The 15,604-nt window shown below is 37.8% G+C and overlaps 1 protein-coding gene across 8 annotated transcripts in view; it reads right to left on the bottom strand.

Moving 5' to 3' along the window:
• Positions 1 to 15,240, bottom strand: part of LOC134217918 (arfGAP with SH3 domain, ANK repeat and PH domain-containing protein) — a 99,334-nt gene extending 84,094 nt beyond the window's left edge. Inside the window, exons 1-3 of one of the 8 annotated variants that reach the window (XM_062696756.1) lie at positions 14,728 to 15,209; positions 5,511 to 5,684; positions 4,949 to 5,416 (exon numbers count right to left, since the gene is read on the bottom strand). In XM_062696756.1, coding sequence (XP_062552740.1) covers positions 4,949 to 5,074 — 126 coding nt within the window. In that variant the 5' untranslated portion in view covers positions 5,075 to 5,416; positions 5,511 to 5,684; positions 14,728 to 15,209. The other 7 variants (XM_062696759.1, XM_062696758.1, XM_062696761.1 and 4 more) reach the window with 7 other exon arrangements.
• Positions 15,241 to 15,604: the final 364 nt, after the last annotated feature.

A 15,604-nucleotide genomic window follows, 5' to 3' on the forward strand; every position in this document is an offset into this window, starting at 1 on the left:
GAATTATTTCGGAAATGGAAATGGTGGTTCTCAACCTTTTTCTTAAGAGGTACCCCTTCGAACTTTTGCATTAAATGAGGTACCCCGTATATATGTTTTGCTGTAAATAAAAATAAGCGTAAGAAATGTGGAAAATTAAATTGAAAACTAACGAAATACAGTCAAACCTCCATGAGTCGATGTCCCTTCAAACAGTTTACCAAGGATTTAATATTCCACATCTCGATATTTCCATAAGCCGATTGTCGCTTCAATTTCGACTCATGGAGGTTTGACTGTAGTGTATATGGCTCTCTATAAAGTTGCCTGAAATTTTCATTTTCCATGAAAGTTTTCAATTCAAATTAGCTTCGTACCTCGAGTTTCCTACAGAACAAGCCTCCTTTAGAATGAATCGAAAACCGCCTTTCAAGAGACTCGGAAGCCTTCCTTCAAGAGCCTCTAAAGGTTCTTTTCAAAAGGTGCGGATCTTACTTTCAATAAGCTCGCAAGCCTTCAATAGTCAAGAAGGCTTGCGAGCTTATTGAAAGTAAGATCCGCACCTTTTGAAAACAACCTTTAGAGGCTATTGAAGGAAGGCTTCCGAGTCTCTTGAAAGGCGGTTTTCGATTCATTCTAAAGGAGGCTTGAGCATCATGAAAGGACGCTTCTGTGCCATTTAAAAGTATGATTTCAAGTCCATTGAAAAAAAAAAAAATCTAGTCCTTGGAGAGAGGCTTCCGAACCTCTTGAAAGAAGGCTATCGAGCCTCTTTAAAGGAGTCTTCTGAGCCTTTCGAAAGACCTTCCAAGCCTTTTAAAGGAAGAAGAAAAAAGAAGAGAAAAGAAAAAAGGTTGAAAGTTGAAAAAAGCTAAAAGAAGGCTTCCGAAAAGTTTCCAAACCTCTTAAAATGAAATTCCAGAAATGTAAAAACCATTTTATTGTCTTTTTGTTTATTATTATTAGTGTCGTGCTGTTTTTACGTTAGCATAAACCACAAAATCAAAAGTTAAGAGTAGACATGTTTTTATAAAACCACCCGGAAATTCTTTGGGAAATTCTCCAGAAAATGCTTTGGGAACTCCTTCGGACACTTCTCCAAAAATTCTTTCCGAAATTCTTCCAGAAAAATTAACTTTCTTGGAGAATTTTTTTGCAGAATATATTGAGAAATTTCTGTGGGAATTCCGAAACGAATTCCCGGGAAATTCTTGAAGAAATTTTCGGGGGAACTTATAAAGAGAATTGTAGGGGAGTTCTAGCAATAATTTCCGGGGAAATTCTTGACGGAATTTTCGTGAGAATTCATGAGGAATCTCTGGAAGAAAAAATGGGAGAGTTTGTAGAAGAATTTCCAGGTTTACTGTTTTAAGATGTTGCTGCAAATAATTCTCGGGAAACACTGAAGGGCATTTTAGATGATTTTTGTAGATATTTTAGGGGAAGTACCCGCAGGAATTTCAAGGGGAATTTTGGAGGTAATTCCGAAAGAGTTTTGACGAAATTTTCAGAAAAATATCTGGAAAAAAAGACAGATGAATTTGCAGACGAATTTCTCAAGAAATTTCCGGATTCTCGAAGAAAAAAATCCCTGAACAATTTTTCTGTAGAGTTCTTGGAGGAATTTTCGGAAGAGTTCCCGGCGCGAGAGGGCCTTCACGTTAGCTACTGAAGAAATTCGAAGGGAATTTCTGGAAGACCTCGAAGTGATTAATAAAGATATCTTGATAAGAAAATTATTTTGAGCTTTTGATAAGAAAATTATTTTGAGCTTTTTAGTGGAATGTCTTCACTTGTCATAAGACGAGTTAATACAATCCCATTGAAGATATCTTGGTGGAAATTCTGGAGTAACTCCAGAAAGAATGAATTTCTAAAGGAATTCCTGGAAAAACTTCCGGAGGAATACCTCGAGGAACTTGCGGAGGAATTCCTGGAGGAACATGCGGAGGAAGTCCTGGATGAACTTACGGAGAAATTCTAATGCACGAAATTAATTCACGTCGAAGACAATTATCAGCGGCATAACGCCGCTATACCACCGCCGCTGGCTAGAAATTATCTATCACGCCTCTACCGATAAAATTTTAATCTGTCCACAGGTCTACATTGAATATCAAGTGACTCCTGTCTTGAATTTCCGAACAAACTTCTAATGTATCCCAGAAAGAAACTGCTGTTCCAGTATGACGTCCAGGAAGACGTCTTAGAGGAATCTCAGAAGAAACTCCTGATTGAATCTCTAGTGGAATCCAGGGATTATTTTTTGAGGAACTCCTGGGAATAGACAATAACACACGTACACACCGACAGACAGGTATTTGCTCTGTTTGTCAAGCAGAGTGAAATGAAATATTATATCTACAACTTTGTTCTACGAGAAAGCCAAGGCAAACATGTTGAATAGAACTCACGAATTATTAAAAAGTAACACCGTATGAGCCAAAAACACATACGACGATAATTAGGAGTAGGAAAGCACTTTCAATCGAGAACCTCCGAAGCATTGTTTAATTTAGAGATTATGGAATCCATACTGAGCGTTAGTGAAAGTGAATGTCGCAACAATATACGAAGATTGCAATAAAATTTACATTTGATACATAATGTCCAAGCTCGTGGTGCTTACGAGTATTCGAATTAATTTCTACCGTGCTCGGCGTTAAAAAGTTCAAAACCATGATATCTTCGTCAAATTCCCAATAATCGAGTAGGTAATAACAAGCTTTGAAACCTGCCAATCGTTCACCAACCTAACTTTATGAACAGTAATCCTCGCTACTACTAATAACAACACGACTACCGATCATACGATCAACAAAACAGCCGGTATGGTAAAGCTCCCGCCTCTGGTGTTACCAAACTTGTTCCAGAGCACACTTTCCCTCGCCGATGGGGAGTGAGACGCGCGAACGTGCCCCCCAGAGCAGGGTAGGTAATCAAGATGACTTATTTATAGAAATATGCACAACTAGATTTTTTGCTCTATCTCCATGTAAGCCAACGGTGGTTGGATTCGATGTTGATGACAGTGCTTAGTAGCTGATATGAGCGGCGAGCGACTGAAGTGAAATTAAATTGCCGTTGGCAGTTGGCACTTCCGTTCACGTGTGTGCTCGGTACCATTTTCGAAAACCGTGCATCAGCTGTTAGGACATTTGCGATACAGGAATGTAGTTAGAGAGAATATGATAAGGAAATTATTATCCTTTATCTGATTCGGTTTAATGTCATGGATTATTAAGGACCGATTCCTTTCTTCCTTAACCCTACTGAAAATCGTGTGCGTTGAATTTTGCATTGGACAGAAGAAAAAGTGAAAACCAATTCACAGTTGCCCATCCGTCGTGCGACGCTGGATTTGATATCAAATATTTTATCGCCGGTGAATGCGCATCGAATTCCAATGAAAAAGAGGCGTAACGACGGCTACAGCGAAAATACGACCGACACGGGGCTTGGGCATTCCTCGTGTTTGAATGGTTAGAGCTGGGAAGGTCGTCGTCACTCATAAACGTCTTTGACACCCTGTAGGAAAGTAATGGCGTTACATCGATGGGGGAGGCAGGGGGAAGCGGCGCTGCGAAACTTGTCTGACTGAACGTTGATTCGCGTTAGGTAGTCGGCCGTCCATCAGAAAGATAAAAAAGCACTTTCGATAATCGCTGCGCTGCGGCTCTCGGTCTCGCAATGATGCAAAGGAAATGACACTCGTGTCGTTAAAGTAAATCATACAATTCACGAGGCCGACGAAACATCAAGACGCAGAGCGACACGAAACGTGTTTGAATTTTGTCCGCGTCGCACTTGCAGTCATCGACGACGCTTTGCCATCGGCTTATAATTGCGTAGCCAATCGAACGCACAATATTTTATTTATCTGGCGTCAGATTTTCCTTTGACTGACTATATTTGCATTAGTACGGGGCTTTCTGTGCGTGAGAAAACGGTTGGTTATCACCTCTCACTGCTGTTGGCAGTGGCCGCTGTGGAGGTAAGCCATTAGCGGCCATCATGGAAAGCATTCAGCCCTGCTGCGTGACGATGTTATCAGGTAACCAGTCGTAGATTTGATCGCATCATCGCGCCTCCAGTAGTCCAACTCAGTGCCAATCGGTACGATGCGGGATGGGATCACACACATGAAACATGGTGGAAGACGAGGCAGATAACGATACTTGGCTTAACCCTAGTGGCCATATGGCAGATGGGAAACCAGATCTGATCGTACCTATGTTACTTGACTTACTCCTATAGTAATAACACATGTTCTTCAGCATCGTAGTTAGGTGGGATAATCGAACGACAACATAAATAGAAATATTGAAGGCACTTAACTTGAGGGCTTAGTATCCTGATCATAAAAATCAAAAATGGGATTAGGAAAAACAATGGTTTCCATTGCTCAAATATGAATAAAATTAAACTTTTCCTTGAGAAACAATGTGATGTTATTATTTTTCTACATGAAAGTGTGACAGCTTCAAAAATTCCTCAGAATTTGAACAAACAATTAATTTGATTTTTACAGATACTAAACCTATTATAGTCATTTGTGGATATGGCATTACAGGATAATGTTAGCTACAAACTTTAAGATTAGCTTCAGAGAGCCCAATCCGATAAATATGTTGGTCATTTGGAATAATTAGATATTGAATCATTACTCCTTCTCATTAAACGTTTGATCTCATTAAGGTACAACACGATAAAGTTCTTTCTTTTTGTTTCCTTTCTTATTTATCATTAAGGCCATCCATATCAATATGGACAGTTATGTATGTTGCGGTAATGTAGTCCGCATAAAAATAACCCCAAATAGTATATGGACCACGAATATTACATCTGTGAACAAACAGATAACAACTAGCCACAAGAAGTTTAACGCTCGAAAATAAAATTCCTTGCTATAAGTGCCACCAGATCGCATTTTTGAATTAATAAATATTTGATTTGCAAAATTACTCACCTCTTCCAGGGCGGCAATCGTTTGCCTACACTGGACCATCCTCGACACGAAGGTCGACGTCGTCGGCGAGTTGTAGTCCTCCCGGGTCTCCTCGAGGAACTCGCTTACACCAATTAATCCAGGCATTTTGCTTCGGAAAAAGAAAACTTCGTTCCAGCTGGCTTCAAAAACGATAATAATTTATCCTAGGAAACCAGCGCGTCGACTGCGGGAAACGACAGGTGGTTCTTTTTCTCCTTTGAAGCAGAACCCCACAAAATAAACTCGCACTCCCAGCTCACGGACCGCGGTTGAGTCGCTTCTTTTCGCCCTTTTTCTCTTCCTGTTACCCACCCGTTTGAGTAATCATTCAATTTTTCACTGGTCGTATAATTAGATATTCACTGGCACTGGTTAAACAACATACAATATTCCGCTTCGAGCGCATAAACACCGCAATTCTGTTGTTCCAGAGTTTCCATCGGGTTTCTAAAAATATCTCAAATCGTTGATTTCTTTTCGTTTTATTAAATTCGGTCGGATTTTACGTTCAGACACCTTGCCCCTAACTTCGCTCACTCACGCAGAGTAGCCCCAGCGAGGGCTCCTGATGGGAATCGGAAAACGCACACAATCACAACCATCTAAACACTGCTGCTGCTGCTGCCTTCAGACGACATCGATAATAATTTTCGCATCACATTCTGGTTCACGGTGATAAGGTAAGGTCACACCTCCTCCTGGATCGCAGGGCTCGCTAAACAAAAATCAAAACTTTACTCTTCGCTCTCCATATGCGGAGTAGGCTGTTGTCATGGAAGGTGATATTTTGCGTTTCTCTGTTTTCCTTCCTCTTTGTCAAACACTGCTTGCTGACAGCTGCGCTCGGGATGACGCAAGGGTATGCGATATATTTGACACTTGGAGCATTCGAATTTCCTGATTTTTTTTCATGTATCATTTTTATAAAGATTTTGATCTGGCTGGTTCATCTCTAAATTTTCCAGGAATTTAATAATTGATTTTTAATTTTTTTTTTTTGGGAGAAAATGAATACGACCACATGATTTATGTAAACAATTTTATGCGTAACTGTATGGTATGGACAATCATCAGTCCGACTTAGTTATGTATCGATTTCCATAAAATAAAAGGAAAAACTCAAAGTCCTAGGACTGTTAGGAAATTGTTTGTGGGAAGTGCCAAAGATCTCATTGCAGAAACTATGATAAATTCGATTACAAAGATCTTCCAATTTTCAGTAGCTTAGTATTTTTTTTAGTTTTGTAAATTACAGTATCCAAATATTGTTGATAACTCGAAGCTATTGAAGGGAAAAGAATATTAATTAATTTTTTCGAAAAGTCTATGAAAATCCTTAGATACGTGAACAATTCTGAAAACTGAAAAATTGAATGAATTGACTAAAAAGTCTATATAAAGATTTATGAAAATCTGCACAAACATTACTCCAAAAAATGTGTTTGAGACATAAAGTAAAAAAAAATCAACGTTTTCGACCAGAGGTCACACAGACTGAAAACTTTACACCTGGCATGAGACAACGGACAGTACATTTACACAACACCAAGTGGACCAGTAAAGAATTCGAAGCTACACGAAAAAAAAAATTTCTTGCCAGGGCGGCAATCGAACCCACACTCCACAACACATGCGTTTAGACAATTGATGTCGCTAATTGCATGGCCATGAAATCCAACATACTAATATAGAATCCTAATTTACTCTAATGGATCATACGATGCGAATTTCGGCCTCAACTGTAAGATCGTTCTCAGTGCCACCTATTTTACTCGTTTTTTAGCCCAACTTACTACAGTCAAACCTCCATGAGTCGATGTTTTATGACTCGATGTCGACTCATAGAAGTAAATTATGCCATATTAAAACTATTTTCTGGGTTACTGCGATGCTCCCTTCAAACAGCTTTCCAAGGATTTTCTATATTTCACATCTCAATATTTACATGAGTCGTTCCACGTTCGCCATAATGACGGCTGATATAATTTACTTTGATAGTAACTGCTTCCGACGCTGAGTCGTATCCGAGCAACCATTTCAAATTGTTTATTTACTGATAGTAGAAAAACAATTTGCAATAGAAATGGTAAATGCCTGTAAATATCTAATGTGAATAACTTTGTATATTTCAGCAGAGAAGCATGAAAAATATTAACTTGACCATTCACTTTCACTGAAGATAGAAAGGGCTTTGTTATTTGTGCAAAAAAAGCTGCAACAAAAACCACAATTTCAATTATAAGGTACCCCGGGGCAAGTGAAAATACGGGGTAAGTGGGTACTATGACTGCAGATGAGTCGATGAATGTTTTTAATGGTAACAATGTTCTAGGAAGATGGAGCAGAACTATGAACGAATTTACCCGACACAAAAATATTTGGAATCAAAGCCATTTGAGGAACCATACTAATGCTATTGCTTGATAATGAATTTAAACTACCGGGAAAATTAATTACTTTTATTTTAATTCAATGGATTTCCAACTAAATAGTCGTTTCTACGTTTATCATTGATGTGGAATGTGAATATTTTGAACAATTAAATAATTGTGTGACATCGAAAACGATTAACAAAATTTATAAGTCAAAATCTGCTATTCTCATTTGACCTTGAATTTTAACATACATGGGGCAAGTGGGACATATTTGAACAACATTTTCGATAAAGCTATTTCAATTGTTTTTGAATGGTTGTCTAGTGAAAAATAACTTCGTCATTCATATATCATATAGATCTGAATCAGAGACAGTTTGATTTGAGTATTGTACAGTTAATTACCAAATGTGTATTTTATATTCTGTATATTATCATACGCATGAAGAAAAGCATTTATTCTACAATAGGTCAACAGGATTTGTCTTGTGTTTTGTTATTCTCAAACCTTGCATTAGATTTTCAGATAAATAACGTGCTTAACACATAAATTGGCTGTTTTGTTCTGTTACAAATTAAAAACACTGCACATCGCCTGATTAAAAACGTTCTTTCTGAAGTACTGATTTTTGTAATAAATTGTTATAAAAAGAGAAATATTTATTCATACCAAAAGTGAATAAAGATTTGCTTATCCTTGCTACCCAAAACATTTGGTGCAAAAGTAAGCTAATGGAAAACAAAACAACGGCCAAATAAACAGTAAATCGGCTGTTGTCTTGTTTTCATATCTGCTAACATTATAATCCCTTTCTTGTTGCAAAATTAAAGTCCGACATGCAACCAATCTCCATCCATGATCTGAATATACTAATACTCAAAAATAATATGAACAGTATATCTACATTCCTCAAATTAGTTTCGTTCGACAGTAGAAAACAGAATAGGTCCCACTTGCCCCGTTTGAAGGGGTAAGTGGGTCCTGAAGCTAAATTTATTTCTTGCACTACCAATATTTTTGTAATTAAATAAATTGCTTCCAACACCTCTACACTTCAACAATGGAAGAATATAATGATGTATCCGTGGTTAATGTTCTGAAAAAAACCTATTTTCTAAGTATGCGTTAACAAACTAGCGTTTTTTTAGGTCCCACTTGCCCCGGGGTATCTTAAGTGCTCTGGAAACTACCAGATTTTCCCTTTTTTTAATGATAGTAAAAAATGTCTCCACTTAGGCTGGGATAAATATTATTATCATCTCCCGTCTTCCGTTCTTGGGAATATCGTCGCACAAGTGAACTAGGAAAAAATTCAAGGATTTGATATGAAGCATAATAAAATATTTCCAAAAAGTCCTTTACTGAAACTGCTGAGTTTCATTTCAATTTTTCCGATTGTTTATTTCCTACTGCTCCCATTATCTATATACCAACATGACAAACCAGACTATTATAATTTGTTTTGCTCACAGTATTAAATTGATTTCAGTGGGGGGGTGCACTAAATAAGCGTTGAAATCTGAATGTAGATAATCGAAACTCGTGTCAAGTACGCAGGGCTGACAATAGTCATTCTCGTCGCATGAAGAAAGCGAAAAAAAATTAGTCTTCGTCATAACATTGCACGACGCAACACCAATTCGTTTTCTTCGCACCGCATGCGTACCCCGACGATAGTCGCGCAGCCAAAAGTTATGACGATTTTCGTCGTCACTTCTTCACACAATTGATTACACGTCATTACAGACGGACTGCTTAAAAACATAACAGCGTCTCAAATAAACAAATAGTAGGAACTTTGGTAACATAAATGTATCGATAACATTCATAACGCTTTCATACGTTGCTTCAAATTCATTATTTCAAAGGATTAGTAAAAATCTTCGCATGGCAGCTGCCGCTTGAAGAATAACGGTGTGAAGCCTTCGTTCTTCGATGTCGTCATGACGATTTGGTTACACGACGAAAGCTAACGTCGTGCGCGTCATTGACGATGTGTAGAGTAGCAATGAAGACACTGCATCTCGTCGCTACTGTGCCATTTCGTGCTATGACGATGACTATTGTCAGCCCTGCAAGTACGAGACATTGAAGACGGCCTTACAGTTGAGGTCGAAATACGTATATGTAAAAGTATTACGAGATGGTGGAATTAAATGGAATTATGACAGGGAAAGAAACTGGCTTATCATGGTAACAATATTTGATCTTCGAATATTACTGTTTGGTAGAGCTGTATATGCAATTTCTTAGTGTGAAATCATTCTGAGTCCTAGCTATGCACCTAACAACAACTTCTGATAGCTCACAACTTACAATTATTCTAGTTTGTTCTATCATGCTTCGACATTGAGACCTAAAAATGTAAAATTCGGCATAAAAGATTATTGGAACGATACCTACACCTTTTCGATTGCAGATCATTTTTTCGGCCATCAAAAAATAAAAATGGATACTTGTCATAAGACGAGTTAATACAATCCCATTGAATTCCACCACTTAATTGTATCTTGACAAATACGTATTTCGTAATACGTATCTGTCAAGATACAATTTAGTGGTGGAATTCAATGGGATTGTATTAACTCGTCTTATGACAAGTGAAGACATTCCACTAAAATGTTCAAAATAATTTTCTTATAAAAATGGATAGTTTTTGCTTCAGTATTCCAATGACCTACTTCCCCATTTAAGTCACGTCCGATAACGTTTGAGCGCGCTATATACTCTTCATTTAGAATTGACCCTCCATGCGTTCTGTGACTCGATGTTCACTGTTGGAAAAAAAATTAGTTCATTTTTCCTGTGTTGTTTTGATGGACCTTGAGAACAAAAGGGTTTATGCTTCTCATCTCGATATTTCTATGATTTGATTGTTTGTTTAATACAAACCTAAAATGATTTTCTTTATTTTGAGCTGTTTGTCCAATATTTTTGAAAAATTTTCATTCGTACTTTTTCAGTATGATTCCTAGTAGCAAGATATTTTTAGGGAAATAAGAAAATATTAAAAAATATACTATTGGCGCGGCTTTGAAGACAATTTTTGAATATTCTTATGTGGATATTTCAGAAAAAAATACATAGATTTGGAACATCCATAGATAAAGAGAGAGCATAGCGAAGTAGTAATTCCTGAAGAAACTTCTCGAACAAAAGCCAAAATTAATCTTCGATTTTTCGATAAATATCAAAAACAATTATAACAGGTGGTTTGAAGAGCAGACCGATCTCGAGATTTGCGATTTTTCGTTCTGATTTGTGCGATTGTAAGCAAAGAAATTAGTGTAAGATAGAACGTGTTTCGGACCAATCTCGAGAAATGCGTTATTTCGTTCTGCTTTTTGCAGTCATAGAGAATTAATTAGTGCTCGATCGAACGTATTTTGGAGCGCAAATGATCTCGAGATCCACATTATTTCGTTCTGATTTGTGCTGTCATAAAGAAAATGTTTTGAAGCGTAAACCGATCCCGAAATTCGCGTTGTTTCGCTCTGATATGAGCGGTCGTATAGAAAATGAATAAGTGCATGCACGCATTATTTTGTTCTGATTTGTGCGGTCAAAAAGACAATGTTCCGGAGCGCAGAATGATCTCGAGATCTGCATTTTTTTGTTCTCATTTGTGTGGTCAGAAAGAAAATGTTTTGATTCGTAAACGGATCCTGAAATACGCGTTATTTCGTTATGCTATGTGCGGTCGTAAAGAAAACTAATTAGTGTACGATCGATCCGCATTATTTCGTTTTTATTTGTGCGGTCCAAAAGACAATATTTCGGAGCGCAGAACGATCTAGAGATCCGCGTTTTTGATTCGAGCATTCGTAAATAAAAATGAAGAGTGGTTTTGGAGTGCAGACTGATCTTGAGATCCGCATTATTTCGTTCAGATTTGTGCGGCCATAAAAAAATAATTAGTGCGCGATCGAACGTATTTTAAAATACAGACCGATCTCAAGATCCCCGTTAATTCGTTCTGATTTGTGCGGTCGAAAGGAAGTTAATTAGTGGGCGATCGAACGTGTTTTCGATAGCTGACATATCTTGAGAACCACTTTATTTCTCGCTTAACTTTTCAAAAGGACCTAAGTAACATTTTTTTCATGAATTAATTTGAATATAGCAATCAATAGCTTTCATGGTGTTCTTTTGATTGGGCTATTCAAATTAATTCATGAAAAAATGTTACTTAGGTCCTTTTGAAAAGTTGAGCGAGATTTCATTGTCATTAGTGCTGCCGTGAAAAAAAAATATTAGTGCACGAATCAACGTGTTTTGGAGACCCAATCTTGAGATCTCCGTTGTTTCGTTCTGATCTGTGCGATGGAAAAAAAAAAGTTAAACGTGTTTTAGAAAGCAGACATATCTCGAGATCCGGGTTATTTCGTTCTTATCTGTGTGATCATAAAGAAAACTAATTAAAGTGCGATAAAACGTATTTTGGAGCGCAGAATGCCGAATGTGCGACCCGAGATGAGTACACCACTAGATGTCCCAATCTGCCAAATTCACTATTCAGACATCTTGAATTTTAGTATGGGAGCGCCAGCCGATTTGTTGTCGTTTTGCACTTGATTTTTTCACCCCCGCCTTCTTCTCTCCCATAAACTTGGCAGATTGGAGCACCTAGTAGTGTATTCATCTTGGTGCGACCATAACGAAAAATCAAATATGCGAAATCGAGAGCAAAACGTTATTTCGTTCTGCTTTGTTCGGTCAAACTAAACAAACTACACCACAACGAATCTCGCTACACTCTATATGACATACCCTATTTTTCCCACTATCCATTTTAATGAATTTACAAAATAGCAGAACGATAAGTTTTAATATCCAACACTTGACAGTGTAAGGGGCGAATTTGCCCGTTATGTGAAGAGGGAAATTTTGCTGTAAGACAAGATTATGAAGGCAGTGGAAGGGGAACTTTGAGCATTTGTTGATTGGTTAAAACAAAGGTGTTTACGAAACAAGGATGGCCAAGCTGTGGAACCAACAATGCTCGAGGTGTTGAGAAAGCCCTAAATGATCAGAAAAACAGGATAGCTGTTGGAATGGACGAAATTTCGTCAGCGCTTCTTAAACTTGGAATTGAGAAGCTGCAACACTAAACAGAAAATATGGAAGGATCAAGAATTGTCCACCGGCTACAGGCTAGAGTGCGCCAATTACAGAAAGATTGATAAATTCCTGGAGTACATTTTGTTGTTAGAGAGCAATAAGGGGGCATCCACAAAGTACGTCACGCTTCTAGGGGGAGGGGGTTACAATCAGCGTGACGAGTCACACCAAAATGTTGGAGGTTTAATACAAAAAGTGTGACAGAGGTGGGAGAGGGGTTGGAAATCGTAATTTTTTGCATGACGTACTTTATGGATCTTCCCTAACTTACTTCCTTCTTGTCCGGATTTTTACTTTAAGAAATGATTCCAAATAACTCCAATTAAGTCCCCAATCATATAAAATCAATTAAATTATGAAATAATACTCAGTTTAATTATCGGTCCACGTGGTACAGCAGTGCTGTCAGAATAATTGATTTTTTGCATATGGTTTGAATTGAACAGAAAATCTTTAAGGCGTTATAGCTTTTTTTGTGGACGTTCCAGAATCCTACCTTCTTTAGCTAAGTATGCGTTGGGTTATATTTCAACGCAATGTGCCACTTGGTTTATAATGAACTGAAGACTTTATGAGTAAACAGGCAAAAATATACGTTTTTCCATACTAATTTTTAACGCGATGCGGAAAGCGAGAAAGCAACCGATCGAGCCCAAATTTTGCACCGAATTTTGATTCCGAAACCATTGAAAAAATGACCATGATGCCCTAATACACACTCACATACACACGGACAGACAGACATGTGCTTAGTTCGTCAAGCTGAGTCGATTGATATATAACACAATTCAAGACAAAATTTTCAAAACGACTTATCTGCTTTTGTAAACAATGATTCAAACAACGATTTGACGAATCTGATAGCTCTCCCACGCAAACCAGCACCACCAATAGATAGCGGAAACCTTCACCTACCTATTGGTGGTGTTGGTTTGCGTGGGAGAGCTATCAGATTCGTCAACTCGTCGTTTGAATCTTTGTTTACAAAAGCAGATAAGTCGTTTTGAAAATTTTGTCTTGAATTATACAATTTTATTGCAATTTGTTTTTTGCAATTTAAAGTCATATAGGACTAGCAAATAACTTCTCAATTGCATAGATTTCAATACCAATCTGTGAAATATTTGAATTATTTATAATTATTATAATAAAAAAACCCAGAATAATCGACCTAGCGGTGATGGTGCCTTTCTCGTGTATTATAAAACAAGAAAATACATAATAGTATACAAATACAAATAGTAACAAGAAAATCATATGAGAGAGATCAAAATTGCACTTTAGGGAGACAGATTCAGTTATTTCCATCAATTCACTTTTATTTGCGTATATTTAAATGCATTGCAGCAGTATTTGAAAAAAAAATCGTTTTTGAAATTTTTTTTTGGGAAAAATCAATGTTTTTTTTAATAATTCCGGAACGCAATGGCCGATTGGGCCAATTTTCAATAGCGAAAAATTAGGAAAGATTCCGCGGCGGATGCAAGTAAATCGGATAAGGCTAAGTACAAAAAAAGTGCGTCTCACATTTTTTTGTACACACACACAGACATTACCTCAATTCGTCGAGCTGAGTCGATTGGTATATAGCACTAACTATGGGTCTCCGAGCCTTCTATCAAAAGTTCGGTTTTGGAGTGATCCTATAGACTTTACGTATACTTAGTATATACGCGAAAGGCAAAAATATAAAAATATATTTTAATAAGCACAGCTGTTTCTGGAAAATATCTGGCAATTCAAAACGTTGAGTTTTGTTTTGATTTTGATCGCTGTTGTGTCCCTTTTGAAACTGTTGCACTGTTTTATTTTTCATCTGTTAGCCTTTGATATTGAGTGCTCTTGTAATTGTTAAGTGTATTATTTGTTATCAATTGCATTATTATAGTTTCAAAAACACTACCATTGCATGCCATTTTCGCTACTTTTGGTTATCGCATTATTAATAAATTAGTTATATCAAATGATGCTTTGTTTGTATCCAAGATCCAATATCGCATACCCTTACGATGACAACTAAAAATTCCAAGGGGCTTGCTTAGCGATCGCAATTCGCAACTTGCACACGGGAATAGGAGGAACCGCTTCTTCTTATATTCTTCACAGCTTCCACTTAAACTATGTCGCAAAATGAATAAAACTTATTCACATTTTCGCAAAACTAGTTCACCAAATTTCTCAGTCCTAATCATTCGCAATAGCCGATGTTCGCCCAGTCAGTAGTTCCAACCACCGATGAAAAAACGCCAAAGAAACACCCACTTTTTCAATTCCGACCACCGAAGGCTCTTGGCAGAGACTTTCAACGCTGATAAATCCTCCAGTTCCAGCAAATTCCGTTGACGCGACACGCCCCGATCAACTTTACACTAAACCGTAATCCGCTGCAATTAATTCGACCACTTTTAACCGAAAATCCATCCAAAAATTATTTTCCCCATCGAAAATTCACAGCTTCTTTTTCCTCGCGCACACACAACTTCGCAATCGCCCCAACACTCTTTCAGCAAACTGACAGACCGTGTGCGTACTTTCGCTCGGTGACTCGACTCATCCGTCGTCGCGCAAAATGTTCCCGTTCCGTTTTGTCCAAGCGCGACGCAACACCGCACAAGCCAGAGAAGCTTTTTCGTTTCCCAAATATGATGATCTCTTGTTCGCTCCAACGGGACTCGCGGGACTTTTTGTCTCTCTTGCACCACCGACGCACACGATCGGAACGGGATTCACTTCACCACCGGACGACGAAAACGTACCGAACGAAACAAAACGGACCTCATCAAGTTGCGTTGTCACACCCGAAAGAACCGTTCGATTCGACCGCTGATCTGCTACTGACAGAAAGAGCCAGCCAGCACGGAAAAGTGCAGTGCATCGTGTATGCATCACGCTGCGGCTGGTGTGACATTTTTCACTATCGTACAAGAAAATCATGTTGCGTAGTAATAGTTGCATACCACATAATGCAAGGTTCATATCGAACATAGGTGTTTATAAGGGCATTTTTTTAACATTTCGTGTTAAACAAGAAAACGATTATACAAAGATGTATTTAGCAAATAATAAAATTAATTTAAACTATTCAAACAAAAGGGTTCCTTGTGAAACTCATGCTGATGTCGAATAAATCTTGAAAAAT

The sequence above is a fragment of the Armigeres subalbatus genome, chromosome 2, assembly GCF_024139115.2.
Source record: "Armigeres subalbatus isolate Guangzhou_Male chromosome 2, GZ_Asu_2, whole genome shotgun sequence".
Classification (NCBI taxonomy): domain Eukaryota; kingdom Metazoa; phylum Arthropoda; class Insecta; order Diptera; family Culicidae; genus Armigeres; species Armigeres subalbatus.